General features: G+C 48.8%; 1 protein-coding gene across 1 annotated transcript in view; it reads left to right on the top strand.

Annotated features, from left to right (window-relative positions):
* The window catches only part of pepd (peptidase D), a 140569-nt gene that overhangs the window by 71950 nt on the left and 44741 nt on the right, over window positions 1-23878 (top strand). The window contains 2 exon segments of the mRNA XM_067998201.1: window positions 9083-9151; window positions 11468-11545. Of these exon segments, the coding sequence (XP_067854302.1) occupies window positions 9083-9151; window positions 11468-11545 (147 nt within the window).

Raw genomic sequence — 23878 nt, forward strand, 5'->3', positions numbered from 1 at the left:
GAGGGAGGACGGTAGGTGGTAATCAGCAGGAGGTTTCCTTGCCCATGTTTGACCTGATGCCATGAGATTTCATGGGGTCCAGAGTCAATGTTGAGGACTCCCAGGGCCACTCCCTCCTGACTGTATATCACTGTACCGCCACCTCTGGTGGGTCTGTCCTGCCGGTGGGACAGGACATACCCAGGGATGGTGATGGAAGAGTCTGGGACGTTGGCTGAAAGATATGATTCTGTAGGTATGGCTATGTCAGGCTGTTGCTTGACTGGTCTGTGGGACAGCTCTCCCAATTTTGGCACAAGTCCCCAGATGTTAGTAAGGAGGACCTTGCAGGGTCGACTGGGCTTGGTGTTTTGCCGTTGTCGTGTCCGGTGCCTAGTGGTCCGATGCCGGGTGGTCCGTCCGGTTTTATTCTTATTATGACTTTTCGTAGCGAGATTTTACAACTGAGTGGCTTGCTAGGCCATTTCAGAGGGCAATTAAGAATCAACCACATTGCTGTGGGTCTGGAGTCACATTTCGGCCAGACCGGGTAAGGGCGGCAGGCTTCCTTCCCTAAAGGACATTCGTGAACCAGATGGGTTTTTACGACAATCCGGTAGTTTCATGGCCATCATTACTGATACTAGTATTTTAATTCCAGATTTTTATTTAATCAATTGAATTTAATTAATTGAATTTAAATTCGCCAGCTGCCGTGTCGGGATTTGAACTCATGACTCTGGATTTTAGTCCAGGAATCTGGATTACTAGCCCAGTAACATAACCACTATGCTACCGTACCTCCTGTTGCTGGTCCAGAGGAAATCCAGCTGTTTACATGCTGCTGGACCAGGACGAATCCAGCTGTTTGTGTTGCTGGACCTGGGAGGATCCAGATGTTTACATCCCAGACCTGAGCATCCAGCTGTTTACATGCTGCTGGACCAGGGAGAATCCAGCTGTTTACATGCTGCTGGACCAGGGAGAATCCAGCTGTTTACCTGCTGCTGGACCAGGCAGAATCCAGCTGTTTGCATACTGAATTGCAGCCTACGGTATGGAAATGGGTGGTTGCCATAAGCAGCACTTCACCTAAAGCAACACGTGAGCAGAGAGCGATGTACTCAATATATAGATGGTTAAAAGTCAATCAATTTGGCAATCAAAATATTGACAAAACCCAGTCCCGGGAAGGGAGATTTGTCTTTCTACAACATCTCATCATGTTTCTCAAATATCCCAAGGCCCTGTCCATACACTGCGTCTCTTTGAAGTGCCAAAACGTCTATGTATGTAAAAGAAGCAACCACTTTCTGCACAGTAAGATCCCACAAACATCAAAGAAAAGAATGAACAGTGAATCTTTTTCTCTTGTAAACAATTTTACAACACCAAGTTATAGTCCAGCAATTTTATTTTAAATTCACAAGCTTTCGGAGGCTTCCTCCTTCCTCAGGTAAATGTTCTGAGGAAGGAGGAAGCCTCCGAAAGCTTGTGAATTTAAAATAAAATTGCTGGACTATAACTTGGTGTTGTAAAATTGTTTACAATTGTCAACCCCAGTCCATCACCGGCATCTCCACATCAATCTTTTTCTCGGTAGTGTTGGTTGAGGGAGGAATGTTGGCTGGGACACTGGGAGAGCTCCCTGCTCTTCACAGGACCCGTAGCTTCTGAAGGACGGCACCTGCGACAACGCAGCACTCTCTCAATACTGCACTGAAGAGTCGGCCCGGATTGAGGGCTCAAGACCCCGAGTGGGGCTCGAACCCATAGCCTTCTGACCCGGATGGGAGTGTTACCCACTGAGCATGCCTTGCTGTGAGTGGAATTCTGGAGCTGCTAGCATAGTTGGAAAGAATCAGCGGACAGCTGGGAAAATGGTCTTTGTTTTAATAATAAGGGCTTTGTAGCAAAGCAAAATGAATGTGCTTCTGGAGGGAGAGTTGATGCAACGGTAGTTTAGATCATTGTCAGTATTACATGCTGACATTTTATAATGAAAAATCCAGCTGGTGGGCGACTCATTTTAATATTTTATTCTAAATGGCGCGTCTATCTCTCTTTTTGCCCAACTTTTTGAATATTGAAATTACCTTTGAGATCATCTCAGCGTCTGGTAAATAATTAAACTCCAGGAGCGGTACTTCAAAGTGGCTCGCAGAGAGCGAGAAGCATGATGGATCTGGAGTCTGAGAGAACAGACTCCGTGAGCCTTGTCAGAGTCTTTCCTTTAGATGTGTGCGGATAATTATAACCTGTGGAATTGGTCCCTCTGGGAGCAATTACTCTGCTCCACTAGACGCTCGCAGCGCAGAGTATTGTAAATGTCGAAGCTTCCTAACTCTCAGCATTAAAAGGATGTTTCCACCCCCACCGGCAAAATCAATGAATGCCAGTTTTAGCTTGGAGCTCACAGCATTTTAATCCCCACCCCTTTTTCTGTCCTCGTTACGCGTTTCCCTTCATTACAACAGTGACTACAGTTGAAAAAATACTTCATTAGCTGTAAAGTGCTTTGGGACACCCTGAGATTGTGAAAGGTGATCCTCACCCACTCTCTTTCCATCCCACCCCCCCCAACATGGTCTCTCTCCCACTCTCTCCGTCACTCCCTCTCCCACTCCCACTCTCACTCACTCAGTCACCCTTCTCCCACTTGCTTCCCCCCTCTTCCCCCTTTCTCCGTGCCCCCCGCTCTCTCGGCCCCCCTCCCTCCCACTCCCTCTCTTTACTTTCCACCCCCTTTCTGTACAATGCAAATTCAGATCCTGTCATCTGAAGCAGATTTTGCACCACGTGAACAGCCCAGCGAGTGACTGCTGCCCCGGAGAGACTCAGCCAGACGCTCGCTCGGTAGTAGACGGCTGCCCCGGAGAGACTCAGCCAGACGCTCGCTCGGTAGTAGACGGCTGCCCCGGAGAGACTCAGCCAGACGCTCGCTCGGTAGTAGACGGCTGCCCCGGAGAGACTCAGCCAGACGCTCGCTCGGTAGTAGACGGCTGCCCCGGAGAGACTCAGCCAGACGCTCGCTCGGTAGTAGACGGCTGCCCCGGAGAGACTCAGCCAGACGCTCGCTCGGTAGTAGACGGCTGCCCCGGAGAGACTCAGCCAGACGCTCGCTCAGTAATAGACGGCAGACGGTCACTCTGTGTAACTTTGAACCGCCCTGGTACCACAATGCAAAGCACACTGACAGCCCAGGAATTTCTGTCTGATAGCTTGGGAAACAGGATTTAGGGTGAATCCAGGCTTTTCTCTCCTGCCCTCGATCCTCTCGGATGCATTACCTTCAAGTTCTGATTGGCCTTGTACAACTAAGCAAACTAGGCCACTTCAGAGGGCAGTTAAGAGCCAACCACATTGGTGTGGGGACTGGAGTCACTTATAGACCCAGACTGGGTAAGGACGGCAGGTTTCCTTCCCGAAAGGACATTACTGAACCAGTTTTGTTTTTACGACAATCCGACAGCTTCATGTCAAATTTACTGACACCAGCTTTTTGTTTCAGATTTTTTTTTTTAAAGTGAATTGAAATTCTCAAAGTGGTGGAATTTGAATTCTCGTTCTCGTTAGTCCAGACCAGTGGATCACTGGTCCAGTAGCATAACCTCTACATCACCGCACCCATGGAGGTTTCACGTAAGATCCGAGTGTAGGGAAACACAGCAACCAAATTGTGCACAGCAAGATCTCACAAACAGCAATGAGGTAAATACTCAGATAATCCTGTTGTAGAGGTGTTGGTTGAAGGATAAATGTTGGCCAGGGCATCAGGAGAACTTTTCTTTGTGTAAAGCCTAGGGATCTTCACACTCAGACCGAACCTCAGTTTAATGTCTCGTCTGAAAGACGGCACCTTCGACAGTGCAGCACCCACTCAGTACGGAAGCGTCAGCTTTGGCTGCATGCTCAAGTCTCTGGAGTGGGCTCTAAACCTTGTGAATCCGAGGCGAGAGTGTTACCCACTGAGGCAAGGCCAACACCTGCGGGGAAGACTGATTTGTTTCTTAAAAAAGTCAGTAAGGCAAAAATAGAGATTTGGATTGCAAGCAATATAAACAATACACCAGGCCTCTATAAACACATCCAGAGTAAACAGACTGCCTGGACCACCATAGACCGAACCTGGAGTACTGAGAGCAGTTCTGGGCACCGCACCTTCGAAAGGACATATTGGCCTTGGAGGGAGTGCAGCGTAGGTTTACTAGAATGATACCCGGACTTCAAGGGTTAAATTATGAGGAGAGATTACACAAATTGGGGTTGTATTTTCTAGAGTTTCGAAGGTTAAGGGGCGATCTGTTCGAAGTTTGAGATATTAAGGGGAACGGATAGGGTGGATAGAGAGAAACTATTTCCGCTGGTTGGGGATTCGAGGAGTAGGGGGCACAGTCTAAAAATTACAGCCAGACCTTTCAGGAGTGAGATTAGAAAACATTTCTACACATAAAGGGTGGTAGAAGTTTGGAACTCTCTTCTGCAAACGGCAATTGATACTAGCTCAATTGCTAAATTTAAATCTGAGATAGATAGCTTTTTGGCAACCAAAGGTATTAAGGGATATGGGCCAAAGGCAGGTATATGGAGTTAGATCACAGATCAGCCATGATCTTACCAAATGGCGGAGCAGGCTCAAAGGGCTGAATGGCCTACTCCTGTTCCTATGTCCTATGTTCTGCTCTGGGAGTGTTTGATTGGACAGTGTAGAGGGAGCTTTACTCTGTATCTAACCCGTGCTGTACCTGCCCTGGGAGTGTTTGATGGGACAGTGTAGAGGGAGCTTTACTCTGTATCTAACCTGTGCTGTACCTGCCCTGGGAGTGTTTGATGGGACAGTGTAGAGGGAGCTTTACTCTGTATCTAACCCGTGCTGTACCTGCCCTGAGAGTGTTTGATGCTGACGTTCACGAAGTAAGAAAAATGCTTTGCCTCACTAAATAAATACAAAAGTCTCAGCAAAATAATAATGGCAGGAAACTGCATAACATGAAATTCTTAAAATATTTGTCTGCACACTGATTACTTTCTGCTGATCAGTGAATAAAATCAGATGGGACTTCAGTTATTCGCTGTGCAGGTATAATCTGGGCTTTGTTCTGAGTCGGGAAGTTGCAGATTCAAGTACCATTTCCGGATTTCAGCACATAACCTGGACTGATACTGCAGTACTGAGAGAGCGCTGCACTGTCGCAGGTGCCGTCTTTTGGATGAGATGTTAAACCGAGGCCCCGTCTGTCTGTAAAATATCCCACAGCGGGATTCAAAGATAAACCGGGAGTTCTCCTGTGCCCTGGGCCAATATTCATTCCTCAACCAACAGCGCCAAAACAGGTTAACTGGTCATTCATTTCATTGCTGTTTGTGGGATCTTGCTGTGCATGTTTTCAGTGATGAGGTAAGTCGTTATCCAAACGCAACTCTCTCTTGCCTGCCAGAAGCAAAGAAAAATATTCAGTATGAAAGTGGGGAGAAAAACAAAAGATCAGCAAACACTGTCACGGCATCGTGGACACAGGAATAAAACTGCTTTTTAAATTGACTGGGTCACAGCGGACGAGTTTTTTTTGAGATTGGATTGCCTGGCTTGTTGGCCGATTGGATCCAGCCCCATTCCAGAGTAAACGAGAGGTGTGTTCTCTAGCCCTGTCACAGTGTCTGTAATGGTCGTTAATAAGAGCTGCACCAGTTGGCTGACTTTAAAACATAATCCATCCGAGGCTTTTTATGTTCCGTGAGGTAGATGGAAATTGACGTTGGTTATCGATGGAAGCCGTCACTGCCAGGAGATGGAAGAGAAGAGTCATTTGTTGTAAAGGACTTAGAGGATTGAAGGACATCTATCTACTTGGCTAGTCCACGTCCGTTTCATTTCTGCTCTGTGCTCATTCCCTCTTCAAAAAAAAGTCATAAGCCTTAATTAAACTGAGACGTTACACGTGCCTTGTGTTTGAACAGATTTCAGGACTGTATTTATTTCAAGCTTCAACTTTATCAGCTGTGGCTCAGTGAGCAGCACTCTCACTCTGAGTCACAAGGTTGTGGGTTGTAGCCCCACTCCAAAGACTTGAGCCCATAATCTAGGCTGACACTCCCGGTGTAGTACTGAGGGAGTACTGCACTGTCGGAGGGTCAGTACTGAGGGAGTGCTGCACTGTCGGAGGGTCAGTACTGAGGGAGTGCTGCACTGTCGGAGGGTCAGTACTGAGGGAGTGCTGCACTGTCGGAGGGTCAGTACTGAGGGAGTGCTGCACTGTCGGAGGGTCAGTACTGAGGGAGTGCTGCACTGTCGGAGGGTCAGTACTGAGGGAGCGCTGCATTGTCGGAGGGTCAGTACTGAGGGAGTGCTGCACTGTCGGAGGGTCAGTACTGAGGGAGTGCTGCACCGTCGGAGGGTCAGTACTGAGGGAGCGCTGCACTGTCGGAGGGTCAGTACTGAGGGAGTGCTGCACTGTCGGAGGTGCTGTCTTTTGAATGCGACGTTAAACCGCGGCCCTGTCTGCCCTCAGGTGGGTGTAAAAGATCCCATGGCGCTACCTCAAAGAGGAGCAGGGGAATTCTCCTCTCACGGACATCCCAAAACATTTTTTCAAAGCCCTCCATATCCAATTTGCGCACAGCAAGCTGCCACAAACAGCAATGTGATAAAATGACCAAATAATCTGTTTCAGTGATGTTTGTTGAAGAATAAATATCGACCCGGGGCACCGGGGAGAAACACCCCAGCCTTCCTTCCAATAGTGGCCGTGGGATCTTTTACATCCACCTGCCAGGGCAGAGGGGACCTCGGTTTAATGTCTCATCCGAAAGACGGCACCTCCGACAGTGCAGCACCCCCTCAGTAGTGCACTGGGAGCGTCAGCCTGGATCGTGGGGCTCGAACCCACGACCTTCTGACTCAGAGGTGAGAGTGGGGCCCACTGAGCCAGGGCTGACACCTGGTAAGGGCAAGTTTATACGGAGCAGAACCAACCCTTTCTGTTGCGCGTGTCCTTGCCGTGGATCAGCTGCCAGGGCCTAATGCTGTGTGAAAGTGTGCAGGTGGATGAATCTCATGAAATATGCAAAGTCTACAGCTCCCCGGTGCCAGCGCCAAGTAACTAATGGCCTCTCAGCCACTTTGCTCTCAGGCATTAATTTAGGAAGCATTAATGTGCTCACCTGGTAATTTAGCAGCTGAGTGGTGCATTAAGGTGTATAAGCAACTCACTGCACTCTCTGATCTCGAGCCAACGCCCAGTTGCTTTTTCTTAAAAGTTTTTGCTTTCGACCCTTCCACAATTCATGGTAAGAACATAAGAAATAGGAGCAGGAGTAGGCCAATCGGCCCCTCGAGCCTGCTCCGCCATTCAATAAGATCATGGCTGATCTGATCCTAACCTCAAATCTAAATTCATGTCCAATTTCCTGCCCGCTCCCCGTAACCCCTAATTCCATTTACTTCTAGGAAACTGTCTATTTCTGTTTTAAATTTATTTAATGATGTAGCTTCCACAACTTCCTGGGGCAGCAAATTCCACAGACCTACTACCCTCTGAGTGAAGAAGTTTCTCCTCATCTCAGTTTTGAAAGAGCAGCCCCTTATTCTAAGATTATGCCCCCTCGTTCTAGTTTCAATCATCCATGGTAAAGCACTACCGAGGCTGAAGACCTCCCTCTTCTGGTCAGCGTGTGACAGTGCCTCTCTGTTCAAACTTCAAACCTTGAGACAGATGTTGTGGTGGGATGTCCATCTGTGCCCAGTCCAAGATTGGAGAGGAGTGGGCAGTAGGGTCACATAAACTTAGCTTGTGTTCCCTTAAGTTTAGAAGGTTGAGGGGTGATCCAATCGAGACGTATAAAAAGTTAAATGGATTTGAAAGGGTGAATAGAGAGAAACTATCTCCCCTGGTGGGGCACAATCTTAAAATTAAAACTAGGCCATTTAGGAGTGAAATCAGGAAGCACTTTTTCACACGAAGGATGGTGGAAATCTGGAACTTTCTTTCCCCGAGAGGTCAATTGGAGCTTTTAAGACTGAGATCGATAGATTTTTTTTTTGAGGGATATGGAGCAAAGGTGGAAAAATGGAGTTGAGATAAAGATCAGCCCTGATCTAACTGAATGATGGAACAGGCTCGAGGGGTCGAAAGGCCTCCTCCTGTTCTTAAAAACTATTCCTCTCGCCCACCCACCTGTGATTATGTAGCACTTTATTGTATCTTTCAGAAGAGTCTGAAATCACTTCAAGTGCAACAAATTACTCTGAAGGCCATGAACTATTATGTAGTTTAACACGGCAGCTGTACTGCGCACAGCAGGATCCCACAAGTAGCAATGAGATGAATAATCAGTTAATGATTTTTGGTGGAGCTGAGCCTTGTTGGTGATGCCCACAGCCCGAGAATGAGTTTTAACCCAGTGTTATTGTACAACCAGTTATCTGAAAAATTGACTGACCCGGAAAAGGGATGTATCCAGGTTAACAGTGTCTGGAATCCATCACAGCAAGCTGTCGATAGCTGTGTTAAGGGAATGGGTTCACTCGTGTCCCAATGTGCAATTTTAACAAAAGCGAAATATGGCATATGCTGGAATTCTGAAATAAAAACAGGAGAATGCTGGAAATACTCAGCGGGTCAGGTCGATGACCCTTCGTCAGAACTGGAAGAAGTTAAGAGATTTAGCAGCTTTTAAACAAATTCAGAGCCAGGGAAAGGTTGTGGGGAGGTTGGGGGGGGGGGGGGTGGGGAAGAACAAAAGGGAGGGTCTGTGATAGGGTGGAGGGCAGGAGTGATTAAATGACAAAAGGGATGATGGTGCAAAAGGGGGTGGTAACGGGACAAGTAAAGAAACAAAAGATGAGTCTAGAGAAGGTGTAGATGTTTCCAGGAGAAGAGCCGAGGGGGAGGGAAGCCTGGAAAATCTGGCAAATGACCTGGGAATGTGGCGGAGAAAGGTGGGGAGACCACAGGGGTGCGGACCCCTCCACCAGCCGTGTACTGATAGGGGGGGTCCTCATTTTAAGGTTAGCGATCCTGGGGAGGCGTACCCGGGAGGGGAGGAGGTGTCATTAAACGTTAATCCAAGTGATAATGAGTCTTGTATGTTTTTTCTCCTGCAGCGTGTTCGAGCACTATTGCTACACTCGAGGAGGGATGCGCCACACTTCATACACGTGCATCTGTGGCAGGTAAGAACTTGTCTGTAGGCTCTCTGCTTTTTTCAAGGTTCTCCTGCTTCAGCGTCTTTCAGTCTGTGCGGTGCAGTAAAGCTCTCCTGGCATCCGGGCCTGTGACTCTGACCATCAGCAGGAGCTCACCTTTCAGAGACCCGGGTCACGTGGGTTTATAAATAGGGTCTGGCGTTTGGGTTAAAAGTTTCAGTTCTGATGAAAGATCACGGAACTGAAACATTAACTCTGTTTCTCTCTCCACAGATGCTGCCAGACTTGCTGAGTATTTCCAGCATTCTCTGTTTTTATTCCAGTCAGTGCTGTCAGTACCAGGCAGAATATAGAAAGTTCAGGGGGGAAGTGAAAAAGGAAATAAGAGGGGCAAAGAGAGAGTTTGAGAATAGACTGGCGGCCACCATAAAAGTGAATCAAAAAGTCTTCTACTGGCATGTAAACAGTAAACGGGTAGTAAGAGGAGGGGTGGGGCCGATTAGGGACCATAAAGGAGATCTACTCATGGAGGCAGAGGGGACGGCCGAGATGGTAAATGTGAACTTTGCATCTGTCTTTACCAAGGAAGGTGATGCTGCCAAAGTCACAGTAAAGGAAGATGTAGTTGAGATATTGGATGGGCTAAAAGTTGATAAAGAGGAGGTACTGGAAAGGCCGGCTGTACTTAAAGTAGATAAGTCACCCGGTCCGGATGGGATGCATCCCAGGTTGCTGAGAGAAGGGTGGAAATTGCAGAGGTACTGGCCATAATCTTCCAAACATCCTTAGATACAGGGGTGGTGCCAGAGGACTGGAGAATTGCAAATGTTTACACCCTTGTTCAAAAAAGGGTGTAAGGATAAACCCAGCAACTACAGGCCAGTCAGTTTAACCTCAGTGGGTGGGGAAACTTTTAGAAACGATAATCCGGGACAGAATTAGCAGTTACTTGGACAACTGTGGATTGATTAGGGAAAGGCAGCACAGATTTGTTAAAGGCAAATCGTGTTTAACTAACCTGATAGAGTTTTTTGATGAGGTAACAGAGAGGGTCGATGAGGGCAATGCAGTTGATGTGATGTATATGGACTTTCAAAAGGTGTTTGCTAGAGTGTCGCATAAAAGGCTTGTCATCAAGATTGCAGCCCATGGAGTAAAGGGGGCAGTAGCAACATGGATACAAAATTGGCTAAGTAACAGGAAACAGAGAGTAGTGGTGAACAGTTATTTTTCGGTCTGGAGGGAGGTGTACAGTGGTGTTCCCCAGGGGTCGGTGCTGGGACCACTGCTTTTCTTGATATATATTAATGACTTGGACTTGGGTGTACAGGGCACAATTTCAAAATTTGCAGATGACACAAAACTTGAAAGTGTAGTGAACAGTGAGGAGGATAGTGATAGACTTCAAGAGGATATAGACAGGCTGGTGGCATGGGCGGACACGTGGCAGATGAAATTTAACGCAGAAAAGTGTGAAGTGATACATTTCGATAGGAAGAACGAGGAGAGACAATATAAACTAGAGGGCAAAACTCTAAAAGGGAGGAACAGAGAGATCTGGGGGTATATGTGCACAAATCATTGAAAATGGCAGGGCAGGTTGAGTAAGTGGTTAAAAAAGCATACGGGATCCTGGGCTTTATAAATAGAGGCCTAGAGTACAAAAGTAAGGAAGTCATGATGAACCTTTATAAAACACTGGTTCAGCCACAACTGGAGCAGTGTGTCCAGTTCTGGGCACCGCACTTTAGGAAAGATGTGAAGGCCTTAGAGAGGGTGTAGAAGAGATTTACTAGAATGATTCCAGGGATGAGGGACTTTAGTTACATGGATAGATTGGAGAAGCTGGGGTTGTTCTCCTTGGAACAGAGACGGTTGCGAGGAGATTTGATAGAGGTGTTCAAAATCATGAAGGGTCTAGACAGAGTAGATAGAGAGAAACTGCTCCCATTGGCGGAAGGATCGCGAACCAGAGGACATAGATTTAAGGTGATTGGCAAAAGAACCAAAGGTGACATGAGGGAAAACCTCTTTACACAGCGAGTGGTTAGGATCTGGAATGCACTGCCCGAGGGGGTGGCGGAGGCAGATTCAATCATGGCCTTCAAAAGGGAACTGGATAAATACTTGAAAGGAAAAATTTTGCAGGGCTACGGGGATAGGGTGGGGGAGTGGGACTAGCTGGATTGCTCTTGCTTAGAGCTGGCACGGACTTGAGTGGCCTCCGTCCTTGCTGTAACCTTTCTATGATTCATATTCAGTGTTAATTCAGATCCATTCAGTGTCAATAACAGATCTAGTCAGTACTGTACCATATTCAGTGTGTTCTCTCTTACATTGCAGTGGGGTAAATTCCTCTGTCCTGCACTACGGCCATGCTGGCTCTCCGAATGACAAGACCATACAGGATGGAGACCTCTGGTAAGAGCTGTTTCATTCCTTTCGTTATTTCCCCTTTGATTCTCCGGTCCTGTCCTGAAGCTGCCGACTCTCACTGGGGTGCGGTCCCAGGGCCACCAGCCCTTTCTGATCCCCTCACCACGTACAAGCCTAGGCGTTGCGAGTCGGACGGAAGGTGGAGCATCGAAGGCGAGCGCTATACCCCCCACCTCGCTCGCACCTGCTCAGGCAGAGTCACGTGATGGCGATCGGAAGCAGGAACTACCCCCAAATCCACTGTCACTGGCCCCTGACTCAAACCTGCCAACCCACTACAGACCAGGGGGTGAACTTGAGGCTTTTGCGTTCAGTACAGGTCAACGGGTGGTTTACCCCCCACGTCCCTCGGAGGAGACAGTTGGTTAATCGGCCGCGGTGCACGGAGTCACTTCAGGTAAAAGGGAGCGGCAGAGCATCGGGATCTGTTTATCACACTTTCACCTCCAGCGGGTCTGTTTTGAGGATTGACTTGTGTCGCACGGCTGCTGTTAGTGGGCCTGAATCTCTTGCCCTGCCCTTTCTAGTTGGTGAAACAATTGGGGTGTTTATGTGTCGATGGCAGTTCAAGTCTGAGACTGATTGACTGCGCATTCAAACAAGCTCGGGTTCAACATTCCCATGTGGGCAAAGACTGAGCATCAGGCACTAGTATTTATACATCACCTTTAACAAACTTGCATTTATATAGCGCCTTTAATATAGTAAAACGTCCCGAGGCGCTTCACAGGAGCGATTATCAAACAAAATTTAACACCGAGCCACATCATGAGATATTAAGACAGGTGACCAAAAGCTTGGTCAAAGAGGTAGGTTTTAAGGAGCGTCTTAAAGGAGGGGAGAGAGGCGGAGAGGTTTAGGGAGGGAATTCCAGAGCTTAGGGCCCGGGCAGCTGAAGGCACGGCCGCCAATGGTGGAGCGATTAAAATCGGGGATGCGCAAGGGACCAAAATTGGAGGAGCGCAGAGATCTCGGAGGGTTGTAGGGCTGGAGGTGGTTACAGAGATAGGGAGAGGCGAGGCCATGGAAGGATTGAACACAAGGATGAGAATGTATATGTGACTCCAGTCCCACACCAATGTAACATAACAAGAAATAGGAGCAGGAGTCGGCCATACGGCCCCTTGAGCCTGCTCTGCCATTCAATCAGATCATGGCTGATCATCAACCTCAAATCCACTTTCCTGCCTGATCCCCATATCCCTTGATTCCCCCTAGAGTCCAAAAATCTATTGATCTCAGCCTTGAATATACTCAACGACTGACCATCCACAGCCCTCTGGGGTAGAGAACGCGGTCGACTGTTAACTGCCCTTTGAAGTGTCCTAGTGAGAGACTCAGTTGTATCAAGAAGGCCCACCTCTACCTCAGGACAACGAGGGATGGGCAATAAATGTCGGCCTTGCCAGTGACGCCCACATCCTCAGAATGAATATAAATGAGCTGCACTGACCGGGGGGCGGTGGGGGGGCCCTGGGCTCCATTCCCCTGCCCGTGCGGGTCATCTGCTGGGCTGCTACATTTGGTGTCAGGCCTCCAGGGTTAGCAAGAGAGCAGAAAAGCTGACCAGGGTTCCTGCTCCTGATCACCAGGCAGTGGCTCGGGTGAGGACAGGATCAAGGTTTGGCTGTGATAGCTTTGTAACCGTGTGTTACAGTGTGGCCTGAGGAGTGGGCCCTTGTTGTATCACAGACCAGGGTGGGACTTAGATCCTGCAATTCCAGACTAACATGATTCTGTCCTTAGGACTGTTACTGTGGGTAAACAGCAAGCAGAGGTAAGGCGGAGGAGGAAACGATATAACCATTTTATCTACTTCGTCCCATTCCCTGCCCTTTTTTAAAATTCATTCTTGGGATGTGGGCGTCGCTGGTGAGGCCGGCATTTATTGCCCATCCCTAATTGCCCTTGAGAAGGTGGTGGTGAGCCGCCTTCTTGAACCGCTGCAGTCCGTGTGGTGAAGGTTCTCCCACAGTGCTGTTAGGAAGGGAGTTCCAGGATTTTGACCCAGCGACGATGAAGGAACGGCCGATATATTTCCAAGTCGGGATGGTGTGTGACTCGGAGGGGAACGTGCAGGTGATGGCATTTCCTCACACCCTTTAAAATTTTACTTTCTTAAATATTTATCCACTTCCTTTTCAAAAGCTATCCTGGCTCTGCTTCCCCCACTGTTTCTGCTCGGCCGTTCCACCTCCTAACCACCCTTTGTATAAAAAACTTTTTCTCACCCCCTCCAATTATTGTTTTGCTGCTTCTCTCCGTTGATGTCCTTTGGTTACCGACTCAGACGGAACTTTGGTGGGAATTTGCTGGAGTTCTCCCTGGTGTCCCTCCCAGTGGCTTAGAGTTTGCATCGGCAGAGGGCTGGGATCAAATTGTCCAAACCCTCGGCCACCGTTGGCGAACGACTGAAAGGGGGGGGTAAGTGCGTTAATAAAGAGCAAAGCTGTTCACCACCAGCATTAGTAAATGTGGATTGTTAAGCTGGTCGGTTAGAGTGAAAGATCCAATGGCAGTATTTTGAAGAAGAGCAGGGGAGTTCTCCCCGGTGTCCTGCGGCAAATATTTATCCCTCAACCAACATCACCAAAGAGAGATTATCTGGTCACTATCACATTGCTGTTTGTGGGATCTTGCTGTGCGCAAATTGGCTGCCACGTTCCCCACATTACAACAGTGACTACACTTCAAAATTATTTCACCGGCTGTAAAGCGCTTTGGGATGTTCTGAGGTTGTGAAAGGCGCTATATAAACGCAAGTCTCTCGTTATTTCTGAGGCTCTTACCTCACATCAACCAGTTGTGTTTTCAGTCTCGAGGGTTAAAGATTGAGAGATGGGTGTGTGTGCGTGGGATTGGAGGAGGGGGGTTTGCGTGACTGATGGAAGAATCTGGAAACCTGTTCTGACAAGTAGATTAAAAGTGCCAAAAGGCGACAGCTGAAGGGGGCCCTGATTATTCGGTTTGCTTTGTACCCAGTCCTGTTCCTGGAACTGAGCAAGGATTCTCACTTTGAATATTGAAACCATTTTCACTCGATTTGTCTTTCATTTTCGTGCTTCCCGTCCCCGGGGGGTGGGGCGGGTTTTATCAGCGTGGAGTATCACTCCTTCCCTCTGGGACCCTCTCGTTTGTTTACTGTTTGAGTTTACATTCTTAATCACGCATCACAATCTCTGGCAGGTGAGTGACAAGTTTTCTCTGTGACTGCTCCAATCTGTGAATTCTCACGGAACCCACACTGGTTCAGATTTTTGTCAGTCAGAATGAGCTGAGTGGACGGCATGTTCCTACTTGCGATTATACAGCACCTTTTCCAGGTTAAGCTGTCAGCCCCACACAATGAATTACTTTCGACAGGCAGTGACTTGTTACATAGCAAGATCCCATACGCATCACATAAGATAATGGTGTCAGCAGTGCCGTGGGACCTCTTAAGTCCACTTGAGAGGGCAGACGGGGTCTCGGTTTTAATCTCATCTGAGCAACAACGGGGAGCAGGAAAAGGGGAAAGGGGCTGTGGTTGTGATCCAGTGACTCTTGCTGCAGAGTGCACAGGTGCGAACACCAGGCAAGGTCAGCACCCCGTGGTTAAATAGCCCCTTGATATTGTTCGTCTAGTCTCGGACACGAAGAACGGCTGCGTGGGTGAGACACCGGAGGGTCCCCAGCAACCAATCCTCTCTCCTAACAAAGAAAGGCTTGAAAAATCGGGGCTATTTAAGTTGGAACAACGCAGATTACAGTAATAGAAGTGTTTTAAGATTATGAAAGGATGGGACAGAGTAGACAGAATCAGACTGTTTCCAGTGGGTCAAGGGGTCAAGAATGAGGGGCCACTGATACAAGATTAAATGCAAGAGATTTAGAACAGAGGGCAGGAGAAACTTCTTCACACAGAGAGTTGTGAGGCTGTGGGATTCAGTCCCAGGGTTAGTGGTCGAGGCAAAAACTGTCAACATTAGAGATTAGGTTGGAGCGGTGGTTGAAGGGACACGGGTACAAGGGGGGGTAAATGTGATTTAAAACTATTTCCTCATGTGGAGGGTAAATGCCGACACGGACCGGTTGGGCCGAATGGCCTGTTTCTGTGTTGTAACGTCTATATATATATATATATATCTTGACCGCCTGTCTGATACCACATTCTGGTTGAGTTGAAACATTCTCCCTCTTCTGCTAGTGACTCTACTCTGAGACACTTGCGGGGAGGACCTGCACAAATATATAAACTGTTCATAGTTGGTACTGGAGAGCAGCAGCCTTTCTTCTTTCATTCACGGCCCATTCTGCAAGTCTCTGAGGTGCTGAGAAATAATGCATCAAAAAGAGCAAGTGAGGGGGCTGTATTGGGGTTAGAGATCTAGTACAAGTGAGGGGCTGTATTGTTGGGGTTAGAGCTCCAGTACAAGTGAGGGGGCTGTATTATTGGGGTTAGAGATTTAGTACAAGTGAAGGGGCTGTATTGGGGTTAGAGATCTAGTACAAGTGAGGGGCTGTATTGTTGGGGTTAGAGATCTAGTACAAGTGAGGGCTGTATTGTTGGGGTTAGAGATCTAGTACAAGTGAGGGGCTGTATTGTTGGGGTTAGAGATTTAGTACAAGTGAGGGGCTGTATTGGGGTTAGAGCTCCAGTACAAGTGAGGGGGCTGTATTATTGGGGTTAGAGATCTAGTACAAGTGAAGGGGCTGTATTGGGGTTAGAGATTTAGTACAAGTGAGGGGCTGTATTGGGGTTAGAGATTTAGTACAAGTGAGGGGCTGTATTGTTGGGGTTAGAGATTTAGTACAAGTGAGGGGGCTGTATTGTTGGGGTTAGAGCTCCAGTACAAGTGAAGGGGCTGTATTGGGGTTAGAGATCTAGTACAAGTGAGGGGCTGTATTGTTGGGGTTAGAGCTCCAGTACAAGTAAGGGGCTGTATTGGGGTTAGAGATCTAGTACTCGAGACTGCACACCAATGTAGTTTGCATATTACCTCTGACGTGCAGAGTTGTGCGTTTGTACGGTTTGATCCCAAATCTTGCTTCCCCCCACTTCACCCATCCCACTATGGTCAGTGCTGTGCAATGCTTTCCTCACTGCTTCCTCCTAAACCCACTCGTCCTACAAACTCTTCCTCCTCCCCGCATCCTCACTATGGTGAAATCCAGTCTCATCACACTGGCTGCTACTCTAACTCCTTCTTTCCCAGGACCTTAACACTGTGGATTCTCATCTCCCTCGATCTTCCCCCCCTACAAGCTACAGGCTTTTATAAACCAAGCTTTGCATCACAGAACCACTGCATCCAAGTTACCTACTTCTTAAAAAGTCTTTTTAGCCCTGTTCAGTAACCAAAAAAATCTGTGTTGCTGACATCGTCTGTCTCCGCCCTGCCTCAGCCCATCTGCTGCTGAAACCCTCATCCGTGCCTTTGTTACCTTCAGACTCGACTATTCCGACGCTCTCCTGTCCGATCTTCTACCTTCCATCCTCTGTAAACGTGAGCTCATCCAAAACTCTGCTGCCCGTATCCTAACTCGCACCAAGTCCCGTTCTCCCATCACACCCTGTGCTCGCTGACCTACATTGGCTCCCGGTCCAGGAACACCTCGATTTTAAAATTCTCATCCTTGTTTTTAAATCCCTTCCTGGCCTCGCTCCTCCCTATCTCTGTAACCTCCTCCAGCCCTACAACCTCTGAGATCTCTGCACTCCTCCAATTCTGGCCTCTTCTGCATCCCCGATTTTAATCTCTCCACCATTGGCGGCCGTGCCTTCAGCTGCCTGGGCCCTAAGCTCTGGAACTTCCTCCCTAAACCTCACTACCTCTCTCTCTCCTCCTTTAAGACGCTCCTTAAAACCTACCTCTTTGGCCAATCTTTCGGTCAACTGTCCTAATATTTTCGTGGTTCGGTGTCTGTTAACACTGCTGTGAAGCGGCTTGGGACGTTTTTACTACGTTAAAGGTGCTATATAAATGCAAGTAGTTGGATTGTTTTTGCAGATTCTGTATAAACTGCCCACTGTGTCAGTGATGTAGCTGTCCACAGGGTGGCAGTGTTGTTCTGCAGGACGAGCACCTGGGACTCAATTTTAAGATGGCGGCGGGAGGGGGGCGGGGATGGCGGCGGGAGGGGGGGCGGGGATGGCGGCGGGAGGGGGGGCGGTGATGGCGGCGGGAGGGGGGGGCGGTGATGGCGGCGGGAGGGGGGGCGGTGATGGCGGCGGGAGGGGGGGCGGGGATGGCGGCGGGAGGGGGGCGGGGATGGCGGCGGGAGGGGGGCGGGGATGGCGGCGGGAGGGGGGCGGGGATGGCGGCGGGAGGGGGGCGGGGATGGCGGCGGGAGGGGGCGGGGATGGAGGGGGCGGGGGGCGGGGATGGCGGCGGGGATGGCGGCGGGAGGGGGCGGGGATGGCGGCGGGAGGGGGCGGGGATGGAGGGGGCGGGGGGCGGGGATGGCGGCGGGGATGGCGGCGGGAGGGGGTGCGGGGAGCAGGATGGCGGAGGGGGCGGGGACGGCGGGGGTGGGGGGTCGTCAGTGTGCCCGCGGCAAACCCGAATTTAAAAGAATCTTACCTTTTCCCACGTGATCGCGAGGCAGTTGGCGGCCTTTAACGTGGTTTGCGGGTTTGCGGTCTGAAATCTGCGCAGTGGGCGGACTGCGCGCCCGCACGACAGGCTGTCGGCTGCAGCGTCTGGATTTAAAGGGCCATTGCACCAATGGATTTTGCTGGAGCAAAAAGACCCAATGGAGCGGCGCAGGGGCACGGCTGCTCCAAGATTGAGCGATGCCTCACTTTAGCTCCTATTGGCTGGGGTGAGGAGGAGGAGGAAATTGTTTTACCCGGCTGACAGGAGGAAGTGGCTTGCCTCTGGCACCAAGGCCTGGCTCGAGGTGGCAGAGAGGGTCACCAGCAGCAACTGCAACATCTCCCGCACCTGGATCCAGTGCAGGAAGCGTTTCAATGACCTAACCAGGTCAGCAAAAGTAAGTACACTCACTGATTCTCCTGCATTCCGTGTTCCACATCACCGCCCCCACCCCACAACTCATTCTGCACTGCCAACACTACTCCATCACATCACTCCTCAACCCTCATCCTCAACTTACCTGCACTTCCTCACCTCCCAATTTGTGACCCCACCACTACTACTCACCCCAATCCTGATCCAATGTGATGTCTCTGTCTGATACTCACCCTCTGATTCACCTCTTTCACGGTCAGCCTCACCCAAAGCAATGCATTCATCGGCTGACCACTTCACCATCACTCACTCACATGTCTGTACTTTCTCCCCTTCTGGGAGAAGACAGCGTAAAATGCACAGGAGAGGGCGAGGACTGGAGGGGAGCCTCCACAAATAGTGGTCCTCACAGAGGCGAAGGAGCAGGCCCTGCAGATCAGCCGCACCCTCGAGTGCCTGTCCATCGGGGATGCTGAGACTGGTACCCCTCAAACGTCTGGTGACGCAACTTTAACATTCATCACACACAACATGAATTGATGTTAACAGTGATTGGCATGTTGAACACAGCACTATGCTCATCGCAACATGACACATCTGTGATGATGCTTAAAATTGCCTTCTGTTCTCTTACAGGCCCTTCGATGACCGGAGTGACGGGAGAGGGCGATTCCTCAGAGGAGCTCCCGGCCTCTGAGGGTGCACCGTCACATCATAGCGAGCCATCCACCAGCGCAGATACTCGCGCCTCGGTGGGTGCTAGTAGTCAGTTAGTTGGGTTGGCACTTGGTGAGTCACCACACACAAGTGAGCACAAGCAGACACTGGTGACAGGGGTAGCTGTGGAGGGTCCGCGTCGGTGGGTGCACTGCTCTCCAGGCTCTGCTCAGCTGGACGCAGATGCTGAACCCTGGGGGCCATCCTTTAAAAGGAGAATGATCGAGGGACAGCAGCTCATTTGCGAGGTGCTGGAACAGGTGCCACGCGCACTCTCCACAATCGCGCAGAGGATTGCTGATGGGGTTCCTCAGAGGTGTCATGAGCCACAGTGTGCAGGCTGTCCCTGAGGGAGCTGGCCCTTAAGGGTATTCAGTGCGTGGAAGAGGCCCGGGATGTTGGATTCCCTCAGAATGAAAGAATCGTGGCAGCTGCCAGGGAATCTGGTGCACACGTAAAGGAATGTTTTCCGGTGGTCACAAACGAGCTGAGTGTTGATGGAGTGATAACCCTTTCTGTTGATGAACAGTCGTGCGGAGGTGCTTGTATTGCTATATGGGTGCAATTGATGCACCCTGCACCCGTGGGAAGCCAGCCACAGAGTAGAATCCCACTGCCCTCTCCGTCTGGCCGAGGTCGTCCAGTGGGACGCCCTGCGAAGCAAGCCATCGGTGACCTGCCTTATGCACTTGTGTGCAGACGACTGAGAGACCCCGGCGATGTCACCAGCGGCACCCTGGAATGATCCAGAGGCGAAGAAGTTAAGGGCAGTGGTCACTTTAACAGCAACGGGTAATAAAATGCCGCCAGGCCCAGCCGGGAGCAGCTCGGCATGAAGGAGGCTGCAGATGTCTGCGACCACCTGGTGACTCACTCTCAGCCTCTGTATGCACTGCTCCTCAGAGGGGTCCAGGAAGCTCAGCCTCGGTCTGTAGACCCTCTGACTGAGGGCAGTGCCTCCTGCGATGTGGGTCCCTCTGTTGTTCCCCTCTCTGCTCTTGTGCAGGTGCCTGTGGCGCAGCACTGTGTTGTGGAGCTCCACGTGGCAGAGGTGGACACCGTGCCTGGCGAGGCTGGTGATGTTCCTCGTCCTCGGATATAGTGGCAAATGCAGCCATCGCTCCCCCCAATCCTGATGGTGTCAGTTTGAGGGGGTCTGAAAAGTTGGTAAATATGTTTCAACAGAACAATTCTGAGTGGAAACCAAGAATTCTCAGTCTAAACACAAAGATCTCCCAGCCAAAAGTTTGCCTGAGTGAACTGAGTGCCCTGCTGCAATAACTCACCTTTTATCCCCATATGTCAAACAGGCACTTAAATATCCAAATGGCTGAAACACAACTCCTTTAACTTGGCGTGTTTTAGACAGCACGGGAAACAAGCTGAGGCAGAATTAAAATCCTTCCTTTGCCTAAATCGCAATAAAATTAACTACTTTCACAAGTTTAAGTACCTTAATGACAGATTTCAGTATCAGCCGGTGGGAGTTCCGGGTTTGGGAATGGCGTGTGCACCCAGATGCGTCTGTGTGAAACTCGTAAGTCAGCGTGTTGGAGGCGGGTTTGTTTCCCACTCCTCAGTTTTGCGATTTTCGTAGCCCTCCGTCCCCCAACGCACCCGCACGGCCATTAGAACATTGAGGCCCTGTTGTCTGTCCCTGTGAAGTGCAAATGGATGGGATCCCGAGCTCACCTCAGGAGAATTCTGTTGCGCCTCCTCCCACAGTCACTTTGCCGTTCCCCATTGCAGGAGGCTTCCCACCTTTCCCCTTCCCTCGGGGAGAAGCACAGATACTCGGCACCTCCGCCTGGCGTTCCTGCCTCCTGTTTGTGAAGGAGTTCCCCAGCAGCAGTCACAGGGGGAGCGGTCACGCAGTCAGACTGACGCCCGAAGCCCCTCACACACCCACCAGGGCTTTCTTCAACTGACAGCTCCCTGCAGTCCCTGCCGGGGAGGGCAAGTTAGAAAGAGGGAGAATCAATCTTCATTTCTGAATAAAACGGATCGAATAAATCTGTACAATTCTAGTCCCTGTCTCCCTGGTAACCAGTCACGTAACAAACTATAATATAAGAGGGGTATACACTGTAACAGTACATTATATAGGAGGGGTATATATAGGATGGGTATACACTGTGACAGTATTATATAGGAGGGGTATATATAGGAGGGGTATACACTGTGACAGTATATTATATAGGAGGGGTATACACTGTAACAGTATATTATATAGGAGGGGTATATATAGGATGGGTATACACTGTGACAGTGTATATTATATAGGAGGGGTATACACTGTGACAGTATATTATATAGGAGGGGTATACACTGTAACAGTATATTATATAGGAGGGGTATATATAGGATGGGTATACACTGTGACAGTGTATATTATATAGGATGGGTATACACTGTGACAGTGTATATTATATAGGAGGGGTATACACTGTGACAGTATATTATATAGGAGGGGTATATACTGTAAGTGTATATTATATAGGAGGGGTATATATAGGAGGGGTATACACTAACAGTATATTATATAGGAGGGGTATACACTGTAACAGTATATTATATAGGAGGGGTATACACTGTAACAGTGTACATTATATAGGAGGGGTATACACTGTAACTGTACATTATATAGGAGGGGTATACACTGTAACAGTGTACATTATATAGGAGGGGTATACACTAACAGTATATTATATAGGAGGGGTATACACTGTGACAGTGTATATTATATAGGAGGGGTATACACTGTGACAGTGTATATTATATAGGAGGGGTATACACTGTGACAGTGTATATTATATAGGAGGGGTATACACTGTGACAGTGTATATTATATAGGAGGGGTATACACTGTGACAGTGTATATTATATAGGAGGGGTATATATAGGAGGGGTATACACTAACAGTATATTATATAGGAGGGGTATACACTGTAACAGTGTACATTATATAGGAGGGGTATACACTGTAACAGTGTACATTATATAGGAGGGGTATACACTGTAACTGTATATTACATATCATTGCCGATGACACAAAGGTTGGTGGCATAGTAAGTAGTGTAGACGGGAGCATAAAATTACAAAGAGACATTGAGAGATTAAGTGAGTGGGCAAAAATGTGGCAGATGGTTTCAACGCAGGAAAGTGTGAGGTCATCCATTTTGGACCAAAAGGGATCGATCCGAGTATTTTTTAAATGGTGAAAAGCTCGGAACAGTGGGGGTCCAATGGGATTTAGGGGTCTATGTACACAGATCGCTAAAATGTAGTGGGGTCAGGTACAAAAAATAATCAGAAAGGCTAATGGAATGTTAGGTGTTATAACCAGAGGGCTGGAATACAAAGGGGAGGAGATTTTGCTACAGCTGTACAAAACCCTGGTTAGTCCACATCTGGAGCACTGTGTTCAGTTCTGGGAACCGCATCTTACAAAGGATATATTGGCCTTGGAAGGAGCGCAGCGCAGATTCTCCAGAATGATACTGGGGATTAGGGCTCCAAGGGCTAGGTTATGAGGAGAGATTACATAAACTGGGCTTGTATTCCCTGGAATACAGAAGGTTAAGGGATGATTTGATTGAGGATTTTAGGATTTTGAAAGGAATTGATAGGGTAGATAGAGAGAAACTTTTTCCGCTGGTGGGGGAGTCTAGGACAAGGGGACATAACCTTAAAATCAGAGCCAGGCCATTCAGGAGAGAAGTTGGGAAACATTTCTTCACACAAAGGGTGGGAGAAGTGTGGAACTCTCTCCCACAAAAAGCACTAGATGCTCAATAATAATTTTAAATCTGAGAGCGATAGATTTTTGCTCGCCCAGGGTATTAAGGGATATGGAGCCAAGGCGGGTGGATGGAGTCAGGATACAGATCAGCCATGATCTCATTGAATGGCGGAACAGGCTCGAGGGGCTGAACGGCCTCCTCCTGTTCTTATGTTCCTTTAGGAGGAGTATAACTGTGGGTATGTACTTAACGTGTGTTTATTATATAGGAGGGGTATGCTTTTCCCCCCATTTGAAAGTGTGGTGAACAGTGAGGAGGATAGTGATAGACTTCAGGATAGACAGGCTGGTGGAATGGGCGGACACGTGGCAGATGAAATTTATGGCAAAGAAGTGCAAAGTGATACATTTTGGCAAGAAGAACAAGGAGAGGGAATATAAACTAAAGGGGGTGCAGGAACAGAGAGATCTGGAATATAAAAAATATATAAACTAAAGGGCACAATTCTAAAAGGGGTACATGAACAGAGATACCTGGGGGTATATGTGCACAAATCATTGAAGGTGGCAGGGCAGGTTGAAAAAGCATACGGGATCATGGGCTTTTTAAATAGAGGCATAGAGTACAAAAGTATGGAAGTCATGATGAACCTTTATAAAACACTGGTTCGGCCACAACTGGAGTATTGTGTCCAGTTCTGGGCTCCGCACTTTAGGAAAGATATGAAGGCCTTAGAGAGGGTGCAGAAGAGATTTACTAGAATGATTCCAGGGATGAGGGACTTCAGTTACGAGGATAGACTGGAGAAGCTGGGGTTGTTCTCCTTAGAACAGGGAAGGTTGCGAGGAGATTTGATAGAGGTGTTCAAAATCATGAAGGGTCTAGACAGAGTAGATGGAGAGAAA

Source organism: Heptranchias perlo, chromosome 16, assembly GCF_035084215.1.
Source record: "Heptranchias perlo isolate sHepPer1 chromosome 16, sHepPer1.hap1, whole genome shotgun sequence".
NCBI lineage: Eukaryota > Metazoa > Chordata > Chondrichthyes > Hexanchiformes > Hexanchidae > Heptranchias > Heptranchias perlo.